The sequence below is a fragment of the Mesoplodon bidens genome (assembly GCF_964165515.1).
Source record: "Mesoplodon bidens genome assembly, chromosome: 10".
NCBI classification, from domain to species: domain Eukaryota; kingdom Metazoa; phylum Chordata; class Mammalia; order Artiodactyla; family Ziphiidae; genus Mesoplodon; species Mesoplodon bidens.
Genome location: NC_138172.1, coordinates 84,814,318 through 84,829,200, shown reverse-complemented (window position 1 = coordinate 84,829,200; position 14,883 = coordinate 84,814,318). Strand labels below are relative to the sequence as shown.

Here is a 14,883-nt window from a genome sequence, read left to right as displayed (position 1 = left end):
CTGTATGTTACATGTTTTATATGTACCTTAATTGGTTTTGTTTTAATCCCCTTGTTCGGGATTAAGTTTGGGAAGAGACGGAAATGAACGTTCCAGAGTTCTGAGCCCTTTCAAAAACTCCGGTTTTTGAATGTAATTGATCGAGTCCAGTTTCGTCACTTATCAAAGGTTCTGATTTTGAATAAACGTTTTATTTTAGCAATGCAAGCACCATATTACATAATTCCCAGCCCTCCAACAAACGCTGGCATCACTTCCAGACACTGTTCCTAGGAAACATGAAAATACTACCGCCGTTGAAATGTGACGATCGTTAATTCTTCGTAAAGCTTAAGTGTTGCCGACTTTGATCAAGCCGAATTGTGAATGCCAATGGCATAATTTTGAAAATATTTATATATTTAGCTAATTAGCTAATTTCTGTTCTCTTTTCTAGAATTACTAACCCGGTAACTGAATTTTGGCAAAAAACTAGTCATAAATTTGTATCGGGCGTTTGTCTCTTTAGGTCCGGATCTAGAGAGAAACAAGTCTCACAAGTAGATACTTACGGACAAGACATTAATTTTTTGCACTATTTTGAAAACGAAAGTTATTTTTTCTGATGGTGGGGTGATAGCTAGTGTTAGTTCCACTTAAACAGCCAATCAAAAAGCAGATTTGAAATCACCTTATTTGCATAAAAGGTTTCTACTGGCTGATTTGACCCAATCAGGAATTGGGATAGATTAAGCACCTATTTGCATAGAAGCCCTACAAAAATAGGCCAACATTGTAACAGGTGTTGTCAGTTTTCGTCTGATTGGTAACTTTACACCATGCCTGAGCTGGCTAAATCTGCTCCTGCTTCCAAGAAGGGATCTAAGAAGGCGGTGACCAAGGCGCAGAAGAAGGATGGCAAGAAGCGCAAGCGCAGCCGCAAGGAGAGCTACTCTGTATATGTGTACAAGGTGCTGAAGCAGGTCCACCCGGACACCGGCATCTCGTCCAAGGCCATGGGCATCATGAACTCGTTCGTCAATGACATCTTTGAGCGCATCGCGGGCGAGGCGTCGCGCCTGGCGCATTACAACAAACGCTCGACCATCACCTCCAGGGAGATCCAGACGGCCGTACGTCTGCTGCTGCCTGGGGAGCTGGCCAAGCACGCCGTGTCCGAGGGAACCAAGGCTGTCACCAAGTACACCAGCTCCAAGTAAATATTTCCAGGCGCTATTAAACCCAAAGGCTCTTTTCAGAGCCACTCACACTTTCAAAGGGGCTCTAATGCTGCATACTATTCATTTCTAGAAAGAAGTAAGGTCAGGTTTGAAAATTGACTAATTAGGCATTTTTACGATTCTAATTTCTTCAGAAATAGGGTTCTTTCTACTGAACAGAAATAATTTTTGCAAGCACAGAGCAGAGAAACGGTTTTATATTAACTGAGAAGACAGTTTTAGTTGCTAAGCTATTAAGAATTTTAGCAGTTGGACCATCAAATGATTGTGAAATCTTTATTCACGTAATAAAGAAAAGGAAAGGGTAAGAAACCTCAAGTAGCATAAGACCTTGATTTTTGGATACAGTCCTTGGCTGGCAGCCCAGTGAGTCGGTTAGTCAGTCTTCCCTTAAGGCTGGTTGGAATTAGCAACAATACAATTTCAGCTACAGATTTTCAAAATAGCATGAGACTAAGGATCATACACGACAGGCTACCTGCACTGTCGATCAGAGCTCTTTAGTTGCTGTCCTCACTTTTTTTTTTTTTTTTTTTTTTGCTGTATGCGGGCCTCTCACTGTTGTGGCCTCTCCCGTTGCGGAGCACAGGCTCCGGACGCGCAGGCCCAACGGCCATGGCTCACGGGCCCAACCGCTCCGCGGCACGTGGGATCTTCCCAGACCGGGGCACGAACCCGTGTCCCCTGCATCGGCAGGTGGACTCTCAACCACTGCGCCACCAGGGAAGCCCTGTCCTCACTTTTGATAAGTCCACTCTCATGGCCATTTCTCTGCTGGATTGGGGAGGGTGGGGGGGAGTTGCAGAGTATTGTGAGATCATAGATCTGAGTGTGCCCAAGATTCTTCTCTAAATGAACACTTGAGTGGAAAAACTAGGACTCTGAGTTTATTCATTCATTCATTGAGAGCCTATTAAGTTTCAAAAGTGACAGATACTAGGGACAGAGCAATGAGCAGGATAGGAACAATCTCTCTCCTCACAGGGCTCATAGTCTAAAATGAATATTTAGACAGTACCCAAACGAACAGAAGGAAAGTATCAGTCTAAATGTCACTAGCATTGCCAAAAGCTGAATTGACTTAACCTTAAATTTTTAATTTCCCTGGAGGCAATTCTGGAAGGGAGGTGGAGTAAGAGAGATGGCAAGGGAAGAGGAGACAGTAAAAGAGAGAAAGGAATCACAAAAATGTGCAGAGTTCAAGTTTGTATTTATGGAGTATGGTTAACAACAGATGTTATACATTTACATTTTCAGGTTACCATGTTTTATCATCGGTCCACAAGAATTTTGTATTGGTCCTAGTGCTGTGACTTAATGAGATGTTGGATCTTACTGAAATGTAGAAAGGAATACTATACTAACAAATCTTGTCCATTATTCCTCTTAAAGATTCTCCTTAATAAGATTTCTACCTTTTTTTTTTTAATAATGCTCCAATTAGAAGACATAACTTTTTAGAGAAGAAGCTGGGTTTTTTTTTTTTTTTAACCCCACATTTGTTTATTTATTTATTTTTGGCTGTGGTGGGTCTTTGTTTCTGTGCGAGGGCTTTCTCTAGTTGTGGCAAGCGGGGGCCACTCTCTTCATCGCGGTGTGCGGGCCTCTCACTGTCGCGGCCTCTCTTGTTGCGAGGCACAGGCTCCAGACGCACAGGCTCAGTAGTTGTGGCTCACGGGCCTAGTTGCTCCGCGGCATGTGGGATCTTCCCAGACCAGGGCTCGAACCCGTGTCCCCTGCATTAGCAGGCAGAGTCTCAACCACTGCGCCACCAGGGAAGCCCGATTTCTACTTTTTTTTAATGTGCACCTGTATGACTTAGTATTAGATACCCCTAGAAGTGACAGACAGCCTAAAATAGTCAGTGGTTAAGCAAAATTAAAGTCTTTTTCTCTCTATGTAGCTCAGGCCTGGAATGGGTGCTCCACTCTCCTTAGGGAACTCATCCCTTTCTATGTATAAGGTATGTTCGCTCTATTATTTGAGAATATTCTCAAATATATTCTACTATTCAATTCTACTATGGAGAGCCTACCAAGAACAAACTGGATGGGTGAAATTCATACATATTAAGTAGGTAATTCGTAAGTAGGAAACATATAAGAAATGTTTGGATATGTAAGCAAGGCATTTATGAGATACAAAATTCAGAAGCTGTATTTACTGTAAATCATTAAGTTAGTACCTCGTGAGATGTTAGAGATAGAGAAAGAGCTTGTGTGTGCTACATGGAGATAAAAAGTGATGAAAGAACAAAGAAGTACCAAATATTTGTAAGACACTAAGTATTTATGAGGTACCCAATATTTATGAGTTCTTAAACTGACCACCCATTGGTGACTCCCATTTTGGTACCATTTGCCCTCTACAGACAACATGCACATAAAAGACATGTTTGCTTGGTATGTCACTGGTGACCTCCCTAGATGGGAGGCTGTATACTCAGCCCTGCATCTCTCCAACAGAGCAAGCATGTGTTGACTCCAAATCACTTCCATCTGCTGGACCCCTTTGCTCAAAGTCCAACCTAGTTCTCAGCAGGAAAGAAATTCAAAGGAAGGCAGGGAATGAGAGGAGAGAGAGGGAGAGGGGAGGGTCAGAGAGAGATAGGAGAGAGGGAGGGGGAGGAGAAGGGGGAGAAGAGGAGGAAAGGGAGGTTTCACATGAAAAGTGAAACCAAGGATTCAACTGATCTTTTGCAACCTATCTGAAATGCGTTCATTTGTCCAGTATCTTTCCCCTTGTTTCTTGCTATATATTTAAAATTGATTCAATAAAATTAATCAGGGAACTTAAATTGGTCTGTGAGACTTTATGTTCTATATGACCTTGGAAATGGCCTGCCTGGTAGTGTATTTGGAGGATACCACTGCATTAAGGTAATTTCTCACATGTCATTCTAGTTGTCATTCTTAATAAGATATGGTCCCTGTTACCTAGGACATATAACATTGTCCTATAGAGCAAATAATAATGTATACAAATATAGAACAGTAATGAAATATGCTTAAAAGTGAAGGTCTTTGAAGTTCACTACCTGGGCTGAAATTTGTTGTCACCATTTACTAGCCAGGTGACCTTGGGCATTATGCAGAATCATTCAGCATGCTTCCCCATCTGTAGAGATAACACAGTAACTCTTATAGGTGACTTGCTCAAGCATATTTAGTGTTAGGACTACCCCAGAACTCTGTTGTTTCAATGCTCTGTCTACCACAACCAGGAAAGAACAGAGGACTTGTGCATAGTGATTTTAGAAGATACACAGGTTTTCTGGAAAGAGGATTAGAGCAAGTGTGGATATCTGAGGTGACAAATACATGATACTAACTTCAAGGCCCCAGTTCTGCACAGATAAACTCTATAAACCTTCAGAGGTAGAGGCACACTGGCTGTTAACCTCTTCCTGAGCCCTCATAGACCTGAGCCCTCAGAGCCCTCAGAGACCTTGTTTCCCAGCTTCCCTTGTAGTTGGGTGTGGCCTTCTTAGCCCACATAGCTGAGTTCCTAACAATGGAATGTAAATAAAAGTAAAGTTTGACATTTTCAGGTCTGGGGCATAATAACCTCCCACGAAGATTTTCCAAGCTCTTTCTCCTCCCAAGACAAAAGTGTTTTAGAAACAAAAGAGGCCCAAAATAGAGATGTCATCAGACCAAGACTTAATTACAGTTTTGGCTTCCCCAGAAATGAATCTTAAACTAGTCAAACAGGAATTGCCTGATCAGCACCAGTTAGGTAATCAGCCAGACAGACCCCTGCCAACCCCTAAAGGAAAGCAACCTTGCAATAAGCTACCCACTTTTTTTCCTAGTGTAACTTCCCTGTTCCTGCTCCCTTCTACCTAGAAAAATCTTTTATTTTGTACAGCTCCTCACAGCTCTCTTCTATCTGCTAGACTGGATGCTGCCTGATCCATGAATCACTGAATAAAGCCAGTAAGATCTTTAAAATTTACTCCATTGAATTTTATTTTTTAACATGTGAAAGCAATGTGTTTAAGATGATTGAGGCACAAAGATAAAAGGGCACCTGGGCTCCAGAACCACTGCTTGGAAGAAAGAGCTACCTGCTGATCTAGAACACCCTTTTTGGACCTCATAAAAGCAGAGAATAAACTTGCAATAAGCCGTAAGGTTGTCAATTGAAAAAAATAATAATAATAACCTAAAAGTTGAGAATTATGTTATATTCAGCAGGTATATGGAGGACTTAAACCCAGGAGACAGCCTCTCATATAGCTCTGAGGGACTGGTCCTGAAGAGGTAAAGGAAGATCCAGGATATATAGGAGTTTTTGAAAAACAAAACAAAACAAAACAAAAACAACACAAAAAAACAGGTAGTTGGAACATCAGAAGATTACTGTTAAAGAAAACAGCCGTCTCAAGTTAATGAGGTTAGCCCTTTTCTGTATCTGGGAAGATGCAAGAGTCTGGGCTCATTGAAATCATTCCTTTGATATATATGTTGCTTAACTATCTAGGGCCAGTATCCTGTTTTTCTCCATCCTGAATCCCCTCAGGGTGCAGGGGTTGGGGGGGCGGTTGCAGGGGCTGATGGCTTGATGGCCGCCACATCCTTAGTTTACTGATATGGCAGGTGACATTTTTCGTCCACAAGGTTTGGGAGTTTATCTTAATAAACCCTCCACCAAGGCAGGGTCCCAATCTCTATTTTCTAAAAGGAAGTTCTGTTACTTGTTGCTGGATCTCAAACCTTGTAGAACCAGATGGCTAGCTACATTCTTTAGTTGGCAAAGGATAGAGGACATTTTCTTCCTCCCCGACAGTTTCATAGTTATCTGGCAAAACCTGAAGCACACCAGTTTTCCATTCTTTCCTTGAACACTACTTATTAAAGATGAAAGTAATTAATAGTTTACACACCATAATGAAAATCCTTGCATTTGGACTGCAGTCTCTCTCAATAGGAAGGGTTCAGAAGAGATGTGATATCTTAGTTCTGTGCCAAGACACAGCTATAGCTCAAGGTCTGCAGTTGAGAATATGTAACACCTTTATCATAAATAAATAAATTTATTTTAATTTTGTTTTATTTTTAAAATCATGGGTTTGGCCATCAAATCATCACCATTTTGAAGGTTTTAATGTAGAGTTCTATTAGCCATGAGCCAACAGATGAGCAGTTTTATTTATATTTGGGGACTTATCCATAATTATGCAATGTAATCTCAGAAAAATTACTTGTTACAGTGTATAAAGCCTTTTTAGAAATATTACATTTGGATTCTCTTTTTTCTGAAAAGTAAAATGATGATGGTGATTATTTGGAACCTCAAAATATCATACTTTTTATTTTAAATAAATTATCAAATAATTAATCGTCTTTCCTTAATGACTGGTATCCTTGAATCAGGCTGGTAGTCCTCCCTGGGATTAGTACTCATCTCTTCCTGCCCCGGCCTCAGTTTACCATCTGAATTGGGTGTGCTCAGGAAACTAGAACAATACTTTTGGGGGGGGGGCGGAAATGTGTAAAATCACTGCTGAGCTTGAGACTTGAAACTCCAGCTTGAGAAAACAGAACAGGAACCTGGTTCTATCTAGTTGGTTATCAGACCTGCGACCATCATTCCAAGTGATGCTCCCAACATAGGACTTTCACAATAACGGATTCTTCTCTGTGCAATGATCTTCTTACAGATGTATGAAGACCCCTCTCCCTTCCAAGCTTCATGACACTGGCTTTCATGTCTCATCTCAGTTGTGAAGTTTTCCCCACCCACCTTATTTAAAATGACAACTATCCACCACCCATCTCCCACTCTGTGGCAGTCCTTAATCCCCTTGGTCTGTTTTCTTTGTGTTTTCTTAATCCTCTTTACCTACCAAAAGACTGTTTATCTTTATTTTCTGTCTCCCACAAGAATCGTTGGTGAGCTCCGCACAGTAGGATCTTTGCCATGTTACGCATTGCTCTTTCCAGCACCTAGAACATTGTTGAGCACATAGTAAGCACTCAAAAAGTTTTTGATGAATGGATGGATGGATGAAGTAAAATGGACATATGCACATAACACAAAATGTCCATCCATTCTCTAGTGCTGGAGATAAAGTCCATGACAGTTTTATCCAAATGAACCCCTGTGAGAGGTAGTGCCCCTCACTATGCTTCCATTTCTTCATCATCATATTTGAGTTGATAATGGCCCCACAACCCACAGAGTTATTGTGAGGATTAGATTAAATAATCCATATAGGCACTAAATTACAGACTTTGAATTGATAAAATCATGAATCTCTTACCACCTGGACAGTTCCCAAGGCTGGTATTGTTAACATCTCTACTTGGCAAATGACATAATAAAGACCAAGGGTGCTACATGGACCTTGCAACTCAGGGGGCTTGCATTCAGGCAGAAGGTCACTACTGACTGACCCAGTGACATAAAGCTGGATAGCTCACCACTGTTCCTGATACAAAAACCCCTTGCCTGGTTCCTGAAGACATTTGCTTTTCAATTCAAATAAATCGTTTGTTACCTGAGGGTAAACAATTTGCCTGTGTCCATAAAACTAGTAAATTGAAGTACTATGCTATGAGTCACCTTTAACCCCAAATGTTTATATTTTATAAATGATTTTCTCTTTTCTCCCTAACTATAAATCCTCCAGGTCAGCTTCTATTTTCAAGGTTTGAATAGCACAAAATACAGAAAAATGGGCCTTGATTTTTGCGCTGGAGCACAACTGAGACCACCTGAAAATAAAGCAGAACCTGATTAAATGAGAGAGAGGGACACAAAAACTCCTATGTGCAAATCCTCTCAAGACCTTCCATCTCACTCAGAGCAAAAGCCTAATTCCTTACCGTGACTTACAAGCCCCTGCATGATCTGCTTCCTTTCAGTTCTCTGCCATTATTTCCTCCTACAGCGCCCAGCCCACTCCACTCCACATAGCCACCCTGGCACCTCAACATTCCTCCTCCTCGCCCTCTTTTTTTTTTTTTTTTAGAATTTATTTATTGATTGACTTTTGGCTGCGTTGGGTCTTTGTTGCTGCATGCGGGCTTTCTCTAGTTGCGGCGAGCAGGGGCTACTCTTTTTGTTGCCGTGCGTGGGCTTCTCATTGCGGTGGCTTCTCTTGTTGCGGAGCACGGGCTCTAGGCGTGCGGGCTTCAGTAGTTGTGACACGCAGGCTCAGTAGTTGCAGCACGCGGGCTCAAGAGCGCAGGCTCAGTAGTAGTGGCACACGGGTTTAGTTGCTGCGCGGCATGTGGGATTTTCCCGGACCAGGGCTCGAACCCACGTTCCCTTCATTGGCGGGCGGATTCTTAACCACTGCGGCACTCACCAGGGAAGTCTCCCGTTTTCTCTTTCCACAACTTCTTCCCCACAACTCTTTGCTGAAATAACTACCTCCGTACTGCCGTCTTCATTGGTCACCTTATCTAAATTTCAACTCCCCATGACAATCCTTATTCTTGCTTTATTGTCCTTCTCGCCATCTAACATATTACATATGATACTTATTTATCTGATTTATTGTCTATCCCAGGGTCAAATGTAAATTCCATGAGAGCAAAGAATCTTGTCTGTTTTGTTCTCCCAGTGCACAGAACAGCATCTGGCACATTGTAAACTCAACAAATGTATGTGGAATAGATAAATTTAAAAAGTCATCAATGTTAAATGTTGTTTGCTGGGGGAGTAATCATGGCATCACGATTAGGTTTTAAAATAGATGTATATTGAAATGTTGAGAGAGGAAATGATATGATTTGCTTGACAATAATCAAGGTAGAAGAGGTATAGATAAATTTGACCAGTGTTGATGTTGAGGCTGGGTGAGGAGTACGTAGGGTCTGTTAAACTATTATCTCTACTTCCATATATTCTCAAATGTTGCATAATGAAAAAAAATTTTTTTAGGTTTTAAAAAATGAAACAATATCCAGGGTGGGGGTGGGGTGGGGAGATAAATTCCTAAATAATTTTTTTTTTAAAGGCTATGGAGAAAGGCCACCTGAAAGACCAAACAAGACCTTGTGCTAATCTGTACTGGAAAGCCAAAATAAAATAAAATAAAAGCCAAATACTATTTGATTCATTGCAGTGAGATAAACTGTCATCAAGCAAGCCAGAAAGTCCTCCTTTGGAACTACAACGAAAGCCTGATTCAGTTAGGTAACTCCTTGCTAAGCCTGGAGTCCAACAGGAGCTAACCACAAGATTGGAACTTATTCAATATTTAGTCCCGGCCCTAGCTACCTATCAGAAGCACCTGAGTTTTAATAATTACTGTTGCCTGGGCCCACCTCATACAATTATAGTCATACTGATTGGACCCCAAGCAAAAATATTTTAATAAAAGCTCCAATTGACTGTAATGTGCAGTCACCACTGATCCATAATGAAATCAAACTCTAGAGGCACCTTGTTATGTGACACCGCTTGACAGAAATTTCATTCTATTACATAAATAAGTGTAGTTTGCAAATGCTTTCTCCTGGTAAGAGTTCACAGACAGGCTGCTTTTCTTGATGAGACCAAAACACCATTTTAAAAAGAGACTTCTTAATCTAGCATTCATAAGGATCACCTGGGGTGAACTGGGTACAACGTATATTCTGACTCAGTAGACCTGGGTTGGGTCTGAAAATCTACGTTTCTAGCAAATTCCCAAGTGATGTACATGCTGCTGGTGGTAGACCACACTTTGAGTAGTGAAACTGTAGAAGCCAGCAGGGTTCTCCGTCTTGGGTTCTGCTACCAATAAGTTTATTAGAAATCCTGACTGAGAGGCCTAATTTTTTTTTTTTTAATAGAAGTCAACTATCAGCAAAACAACTCCCTCACTGTTCTCTATGTAAAAGGTCAAACATTTAACGGGAAAGCCAAAACTGTTTCACTTTTAACTTGGCAGATTGGAACTGAGCAAATTGAGGTCTCAGAGACATTAGAAAGCAACGACAAACGCTCTAGCTTCTCAGTTGTCAATGCCCGAATATGTGGGAACACAGCTTTAGAAAGGGTAAGCAGCAAATCCACACCCACCTTCACCCAAATTCAACCTTTTGTGGGTAAAGCAGCTCACCTTCCATACATAATCCACGTACTCAAATAACCCGACCTTCACATCACACCGATTACTGCCCTTTCCGAACTACCTAACACGGCTTATTCTACTGCCAAACCTACCAATCCCCCACTCCACCTGCATGTTATTACATTTCCCACGAGACAGCAAAGTTCCTACTTTTGAGCAACTTTTGCACATAACGTACCAATTGAAGGTATACAAAGCTGCCAGAATTTAATTAACTGAAATAGTACATACAGACACTTGTAAAGCTCCACGACACTCCCAACAAACAAGTTTACCTAGTGATTCATGAGAAAATTTTCACCTTAATATCCCAAACCAAAGCGCATTGAAACAGGACAGACTAAATGACAGCTATTTTAAAGAAAATGTGGGTGGCTCTTAGAAGAGCCTTTTTAGTTGGATTAAAATAGCTGAGAAAGCTTTACGCCCTCTCCCCGCGGATGCGGCGAGCGAGCTGGATGTCCTTGGGCATGATAGTGACGCGCTTGGCGTGGATGGCACACAGGTTGGTGTCCTCGAAGAGCCCCACCAGGTAGGCCTCGCACGCCTCCTGCAGCGCCATCACGGCCGAGCTCTGGAACCGCAGGTCGGTCTTGAAGTCCTGCGCGATCTCGCGCACCAGGCGCTGGAACGGCAGCTTGCGGATCAGCAGCTCCGTGGACTTCTGGTAGCGGCGGATCTCGCGCAGGGCCACCGTGCCGGGCCGGTAGCGGTGCGGCTTCTTCACGCCTCCAGTGGCCGGCGCGCTCTTGCGGGCCGCTTTGGTGGCCAGCTGCTTACGCGGCGCCTTACCACCAGTGGACTTACGCGCAGTTTGTTTAGTTCGAGCCATCGTAAGAAAACAGAAAAAAAAAAGTTGCCAAGTAAATAGGAAAAGGTCCCCTTTATATATACTCAGAAACGTTCTGATTGGCCTTGCGCTATTTCAAAAGCCCCGCGAAACAAAACCATTGGCTAAAGTGTCAACGCAGTGATTGGTGAAGTACTAGAGATTCTGATTGGATGAAATACTCCACATTTCAATCCCTCTTTTTGTTATACTCTGCGACCCAAAGGAACTAATTTTCTAATGTTCTAGTTCAGCGCATCTCACATTATAAATAAGGAACCACTTGGGGATCGTGGACGATGACAATTCTGATTCAAATCTATGTAATGGGGCCTAGAATTCCGAGGACTACGCTTTAAGAATAGATTTACTTGTATTCTTTTTTCTGCGTGGTTACTTTTTCTGAACTGAACTTAGATTCCCCTGGGCTGCCACTTCCTATCTCCACTGGGAAACCACGGGGAAAGCGACGGGCCGGGGACGACCGGCAAACAGTGCGCAACAAATGATTGACTTTCCTATGGTGGCCAAATGGGATTTTGCTTCAGTTTGTTCCAGCATTAATTAGTTAAGATAGCCTCCATTATGTTGAACTCTATTCTTTTAGCCCAGTCAGCCAGTCTCTGAGAGATCTTTCTTGCTTAATTTCACGTTGAAAATGATTTTCTAGTTAGAATTGTACTATGCACCTGGTGTTTACTTCTCCGAGAAAACACGCCCTTTCTCTGAACATTTTTCATTCCAGAAAGGAGATCACGGTGCGATAACCTCAAGCACCACCAGAGCCAGTCCCAGGACCGCCGGACGCCATCTTTGATTTTAAAATTTTCCTGAAGTAAAAAAGAACGCAAAATTGCATTCTTATCTGCGGCCCTATTTTCCACTCCTAGACTGTATAAGATTCCTTCCTACTCTCTCAAGGGAGGGCACAGCCTTGAGGGCACTAGTCTGCTGTGGTCTCCTTTGCCTGGCAAAGCAATAAAAGCTACTCTTCTACTTCACCCAAAACTGTCGCCGCTTACTATTCAGCACGGGTGAACAGAGGCCGAGTTTCGGCAACAAGTTCAGAACTTGAAAAGCCCGCGCTGATCTGATTTGCCAGCCGTTCTTTCGTTTGGCTGTTTCAAACGTCTTAGTGACATTCTAAGCTACCACCCCCCACCTGCCTTCTCTGCAGAATAGAATGTTTCCCTTCTCGCTAAATAACCAAACTACCCCAGGTTTTAAAAACGTTACCAAATCTTGCTTCTTCACCACTAAAAGCCCTTGCTTACGGTACTAACAACTTTTTTGTAAAAGTTGTTTCCCTGCGTCACATTTCAATCAGTCCCTTAGATAGCGAAGATAACTTGCGATAATAAACTGTGGCGAGTATCCAGTGGCTTTAACCGCGCATAAGCTTCATAGACCCAGCCGAGGCTTAGTTACAAGCTTTTTTAAGTGTGAAAATGTGGACGGCTCTGAAAAGAGCCTTTGGGTAAAAAGTTATAGACACGCACTGATATTGGGATTGGTTCACTTGCCCTTGGCCTTGTGGTGGCTCTCGGTCTTCTTGGGCAGCAGTACAGCCTGGATGTTGGGCAGGACGCCGCCCTGAGCGATGGTGACTTTGCCCAGCAGCTTGTTGAGCTCCTCGTCGTTGCGGATGGCCAACTGCAGGTGACGCGGGATAATACGCGTCTTCTTGTTGTCGCGGGCCGCGTTGCCCGCCAGCTCAAGGATCTCGGCCGTCAGGTACTCCAGCACTGCAGCCAGGTACACCGGAGCGCCGGCTCCGACCCGCTCGGCGTAGTTGCCCTTGCGGAGCAGGCGGTGCACACGGCCCACGGGGAACTGTAGCCCGGCCCGCGAGGACCGGGTCTTGGCCTTGGCACGTACCTTACCACCCTGTTTCCCCCGGCCAGACATGAAGAAATACTAAAAACAAAACAAAAACCAAAGAAAATGACCCTGAGAACACAAGAAACTAGACTATTATACTCTGCGGCGGTTTGGTAAAACAGCCTGTGCGATTGGCCGAACACAAACCTTAGCCAATCAAAAGCTAGTTCTAAAACAACAACGTTACTAATTTACATAGAGAGTTTGTAATTGAAAGGTCAAATTATGTAAGGTTGAGCTAAGGGAAGAGCCAATGAGACTTTGTAATAAAGAGCCTATCAGAGATTAGGATGCTGAAAAGACCAATCACAAATCGTACTTCTACCATCGCTAATTTGCATACAGACCAAACAAATATTGAGGCCATTTGCTTGTGGGCGTATTTGTTTCTCGTTCGCTACGTGGTGGTTTTTTGGTTTTGCGATGCCTGAGCCGGCGAAGTCTGCTTCTGCTCCGAAGAAGGGCTCCAAAAAGGCGGTGGCCAAGGCCCAGAAAAAGGACGGCAAGAAGCGCAAGCGCAGTCGCAAGGAGAGCTACTCCGTGTATGTGTACAAGGTGTTAAAGCAGGTTCACCCGGATACCGGTATTTCTTCCAAGGCTATGGGTATCATGAATTCATTTGTCAACGACATCTTCGAACGCATCGCTGGCGAGGCGTCGCGTCTGGCGCATTACAACAAACGCTCGACCATCACGTCCAGGGAGATCCAGACGGCCGTGCGCCTGTTATTGCCCGGGGAGTTGGCCAAGCATGCCGTGTCCGAGGGCACCAAGGCTGTTACCAAGTACACCAGCTCCAAATAAGCTCGCTCCCTCTCCAATAACTCAAGGCTCTTTTAAGAGCCACCCACATTGTCTCTTAAGGGTCTGTAACTCCAGACTTAAATTATATTTATGTATGACCAACAAGGAAAGAAAAAACTCTCAAAGCTTCGGAAAGTTACTCTTTCGTAAGAGACGTTTACATTTATAAGAGAAGTGCCCCTTTTGTATGGGTGTCTCTTACTCTACCAGGCAGGAGGATGGCCGAATCTGTTATCTATGGAAAAGCCCACAACTTACATCTGCATAGCAACGTTACCCGTGTTTCCTGTGCTTTTCCTGGTTGCCTCCCACAACTGACTACCCATCCCCATCGTTTTTAGTTTTTAGCTGAAGATGGTATTTAAGGTGGTAGCTGCAGCCATTTTGTAGATTTTGTTTTACTGGGGCTCTCCAATGTATACAGGAGATACACGTTGTTACCTTTTGTTTTTCTCCTGTCAATCTGTCTTCTATCAAGCCAAAGAATCTAGAAGGGAAGAAGGAAAAAGGGAAAAAGAAGGAAAAAAAAAATTCTTTCCTACATCTACACAGTGATTTTTGTGAACATGAAATAAGTTACTATATTTTGAATGGTGCTTGTGAAGAAAATTCCCTAAACTCCACATATAATTAAGGCATTCATTTCTTGCTTTCCGAAGTTAATTTTAAATACATTTTAAAATAATGTATTCTTGAAAACAAATACGTAAGTATATTTGAGAAATGGATAAGCATAGTTTAAGGGGAAATCCCCCAGCATATGATACAGTCCTGACTGCCTCTTTGAATGCTAAATTTGGGCATCTTACTTAAACCCTCTCTGAGCATTTCCTTCTAAAATGGGAATAATAATCAGCAACTACTGTGTAGCATTGCTGGGGTGATCAATAAAAGAGCACAAGTAAAGTACTCAGGGTGGTGACTGCACAGAGAAGGTCTTCTAAAGTATTAGCTGTTGGCTAAAGCCTCTGGTTGAAGTGCTGGGAAGCTGCTCTTAGTCCTGCCCACTTTGGAGTCTCAGAGTCTTGAAGCCATAAACAAGGCAGTAGGCCAGAAAGCCTACTAGCATTTAACAC

At 42.8% G+C, this 14,883-nt stretch overlaps 4 protein-coding genes across 4 annotated transcripts; 2 read left to right on the top strand and 2 right to left on the bottom strand.

The window, feature by feature from the left end:
- The first annotated feature begins 809 nt into the window (after positions 1–809).
- On the top strand, positions 810–1,223 carry LOC308624447 (histone H2B type 1-L-like). The gene has a single exon (XM_081247657.1). It carries the CDS (start codon positions 819–821, stop codon positions 1,197–1,199), a length of 381 nt encoding a protein of 126 aa, XP_081103783.1. The 5' UTR covers positions 810–818; the 3' UTR covers positions 1,200–1,223.
- Positions 1,224–10,545: 9,322 nt separating this feature from the next.
- LOC308623918 (histone H3.1) lies at positions 10,546–11,130 on the bottom strand. The gene has a single exon (XM_081246696.1). It carries the CDS (start codon positions 11,123–11,125, stop codon positions 10,715–10,717), a length of 411 nt encoding a protein of 136 aa, XP_081102822.1. The 5' UTR covers positions 11,126–11,130; the 3' UTR covers positions 10,546–10,714.
- A 1,507-nt stretch (positions 11,131–12,637) lies between these two features.
- LOC308623896 (histone H2A type 1-like) lies at positions 12,638–13,030 on the bottom strand (the record flags this gene model as incomplete). Its single annotated transcript, XM_081246673.1, has 1 exon — positions 12,638–13,030. The coding sequence occupies one exon, from the start codon at positions 13,028–13,030 to the stop codon at positions 12,638–12,640; it is 393 nt and encodes a 130-aa protein (XP_081102799.1).
- Positions 13,031–13,426: 396 nt separating this feature from the next.
- On the top strand, positions 13,427–13,829 carry LOC308623801 (histone H2B type 1-C/E/F/G/I-like; the record flags this gene model as incomplete). The annotated part of the gene is made up of 1 exon (XM_081246496.1): positions 13,427–13,829. One exon carries the CDS (start codon positions 13,427–13,429, stop codon positions 13,805–13,807), a length of 381 nt encoding a protein of 126 aa, XP_081102622.1. The 3' UTR covers positions 13,808–13,829.
- Positions 13,830–14,883: the final 1,054 nt, after the last annotated feature.

What these genes read in the sequence shown, in the direction of transcription:
- LOC308623918 (XM_081246696.1), bottom strand. Translation starts at nt 11,125, where the DNA reads ATGGCTCGAACTAAACAAACTGCGCGTAAGTCCACTGGTGGTAAGGCG.
- LOC308624447 (XM_081247657.1), top strand. Translation starts at nt 819, where the DNA reads ATGCCTGAGCTGGCTAAATCTGCTCCTGCTTCCAAGAAGGGATCTAAG.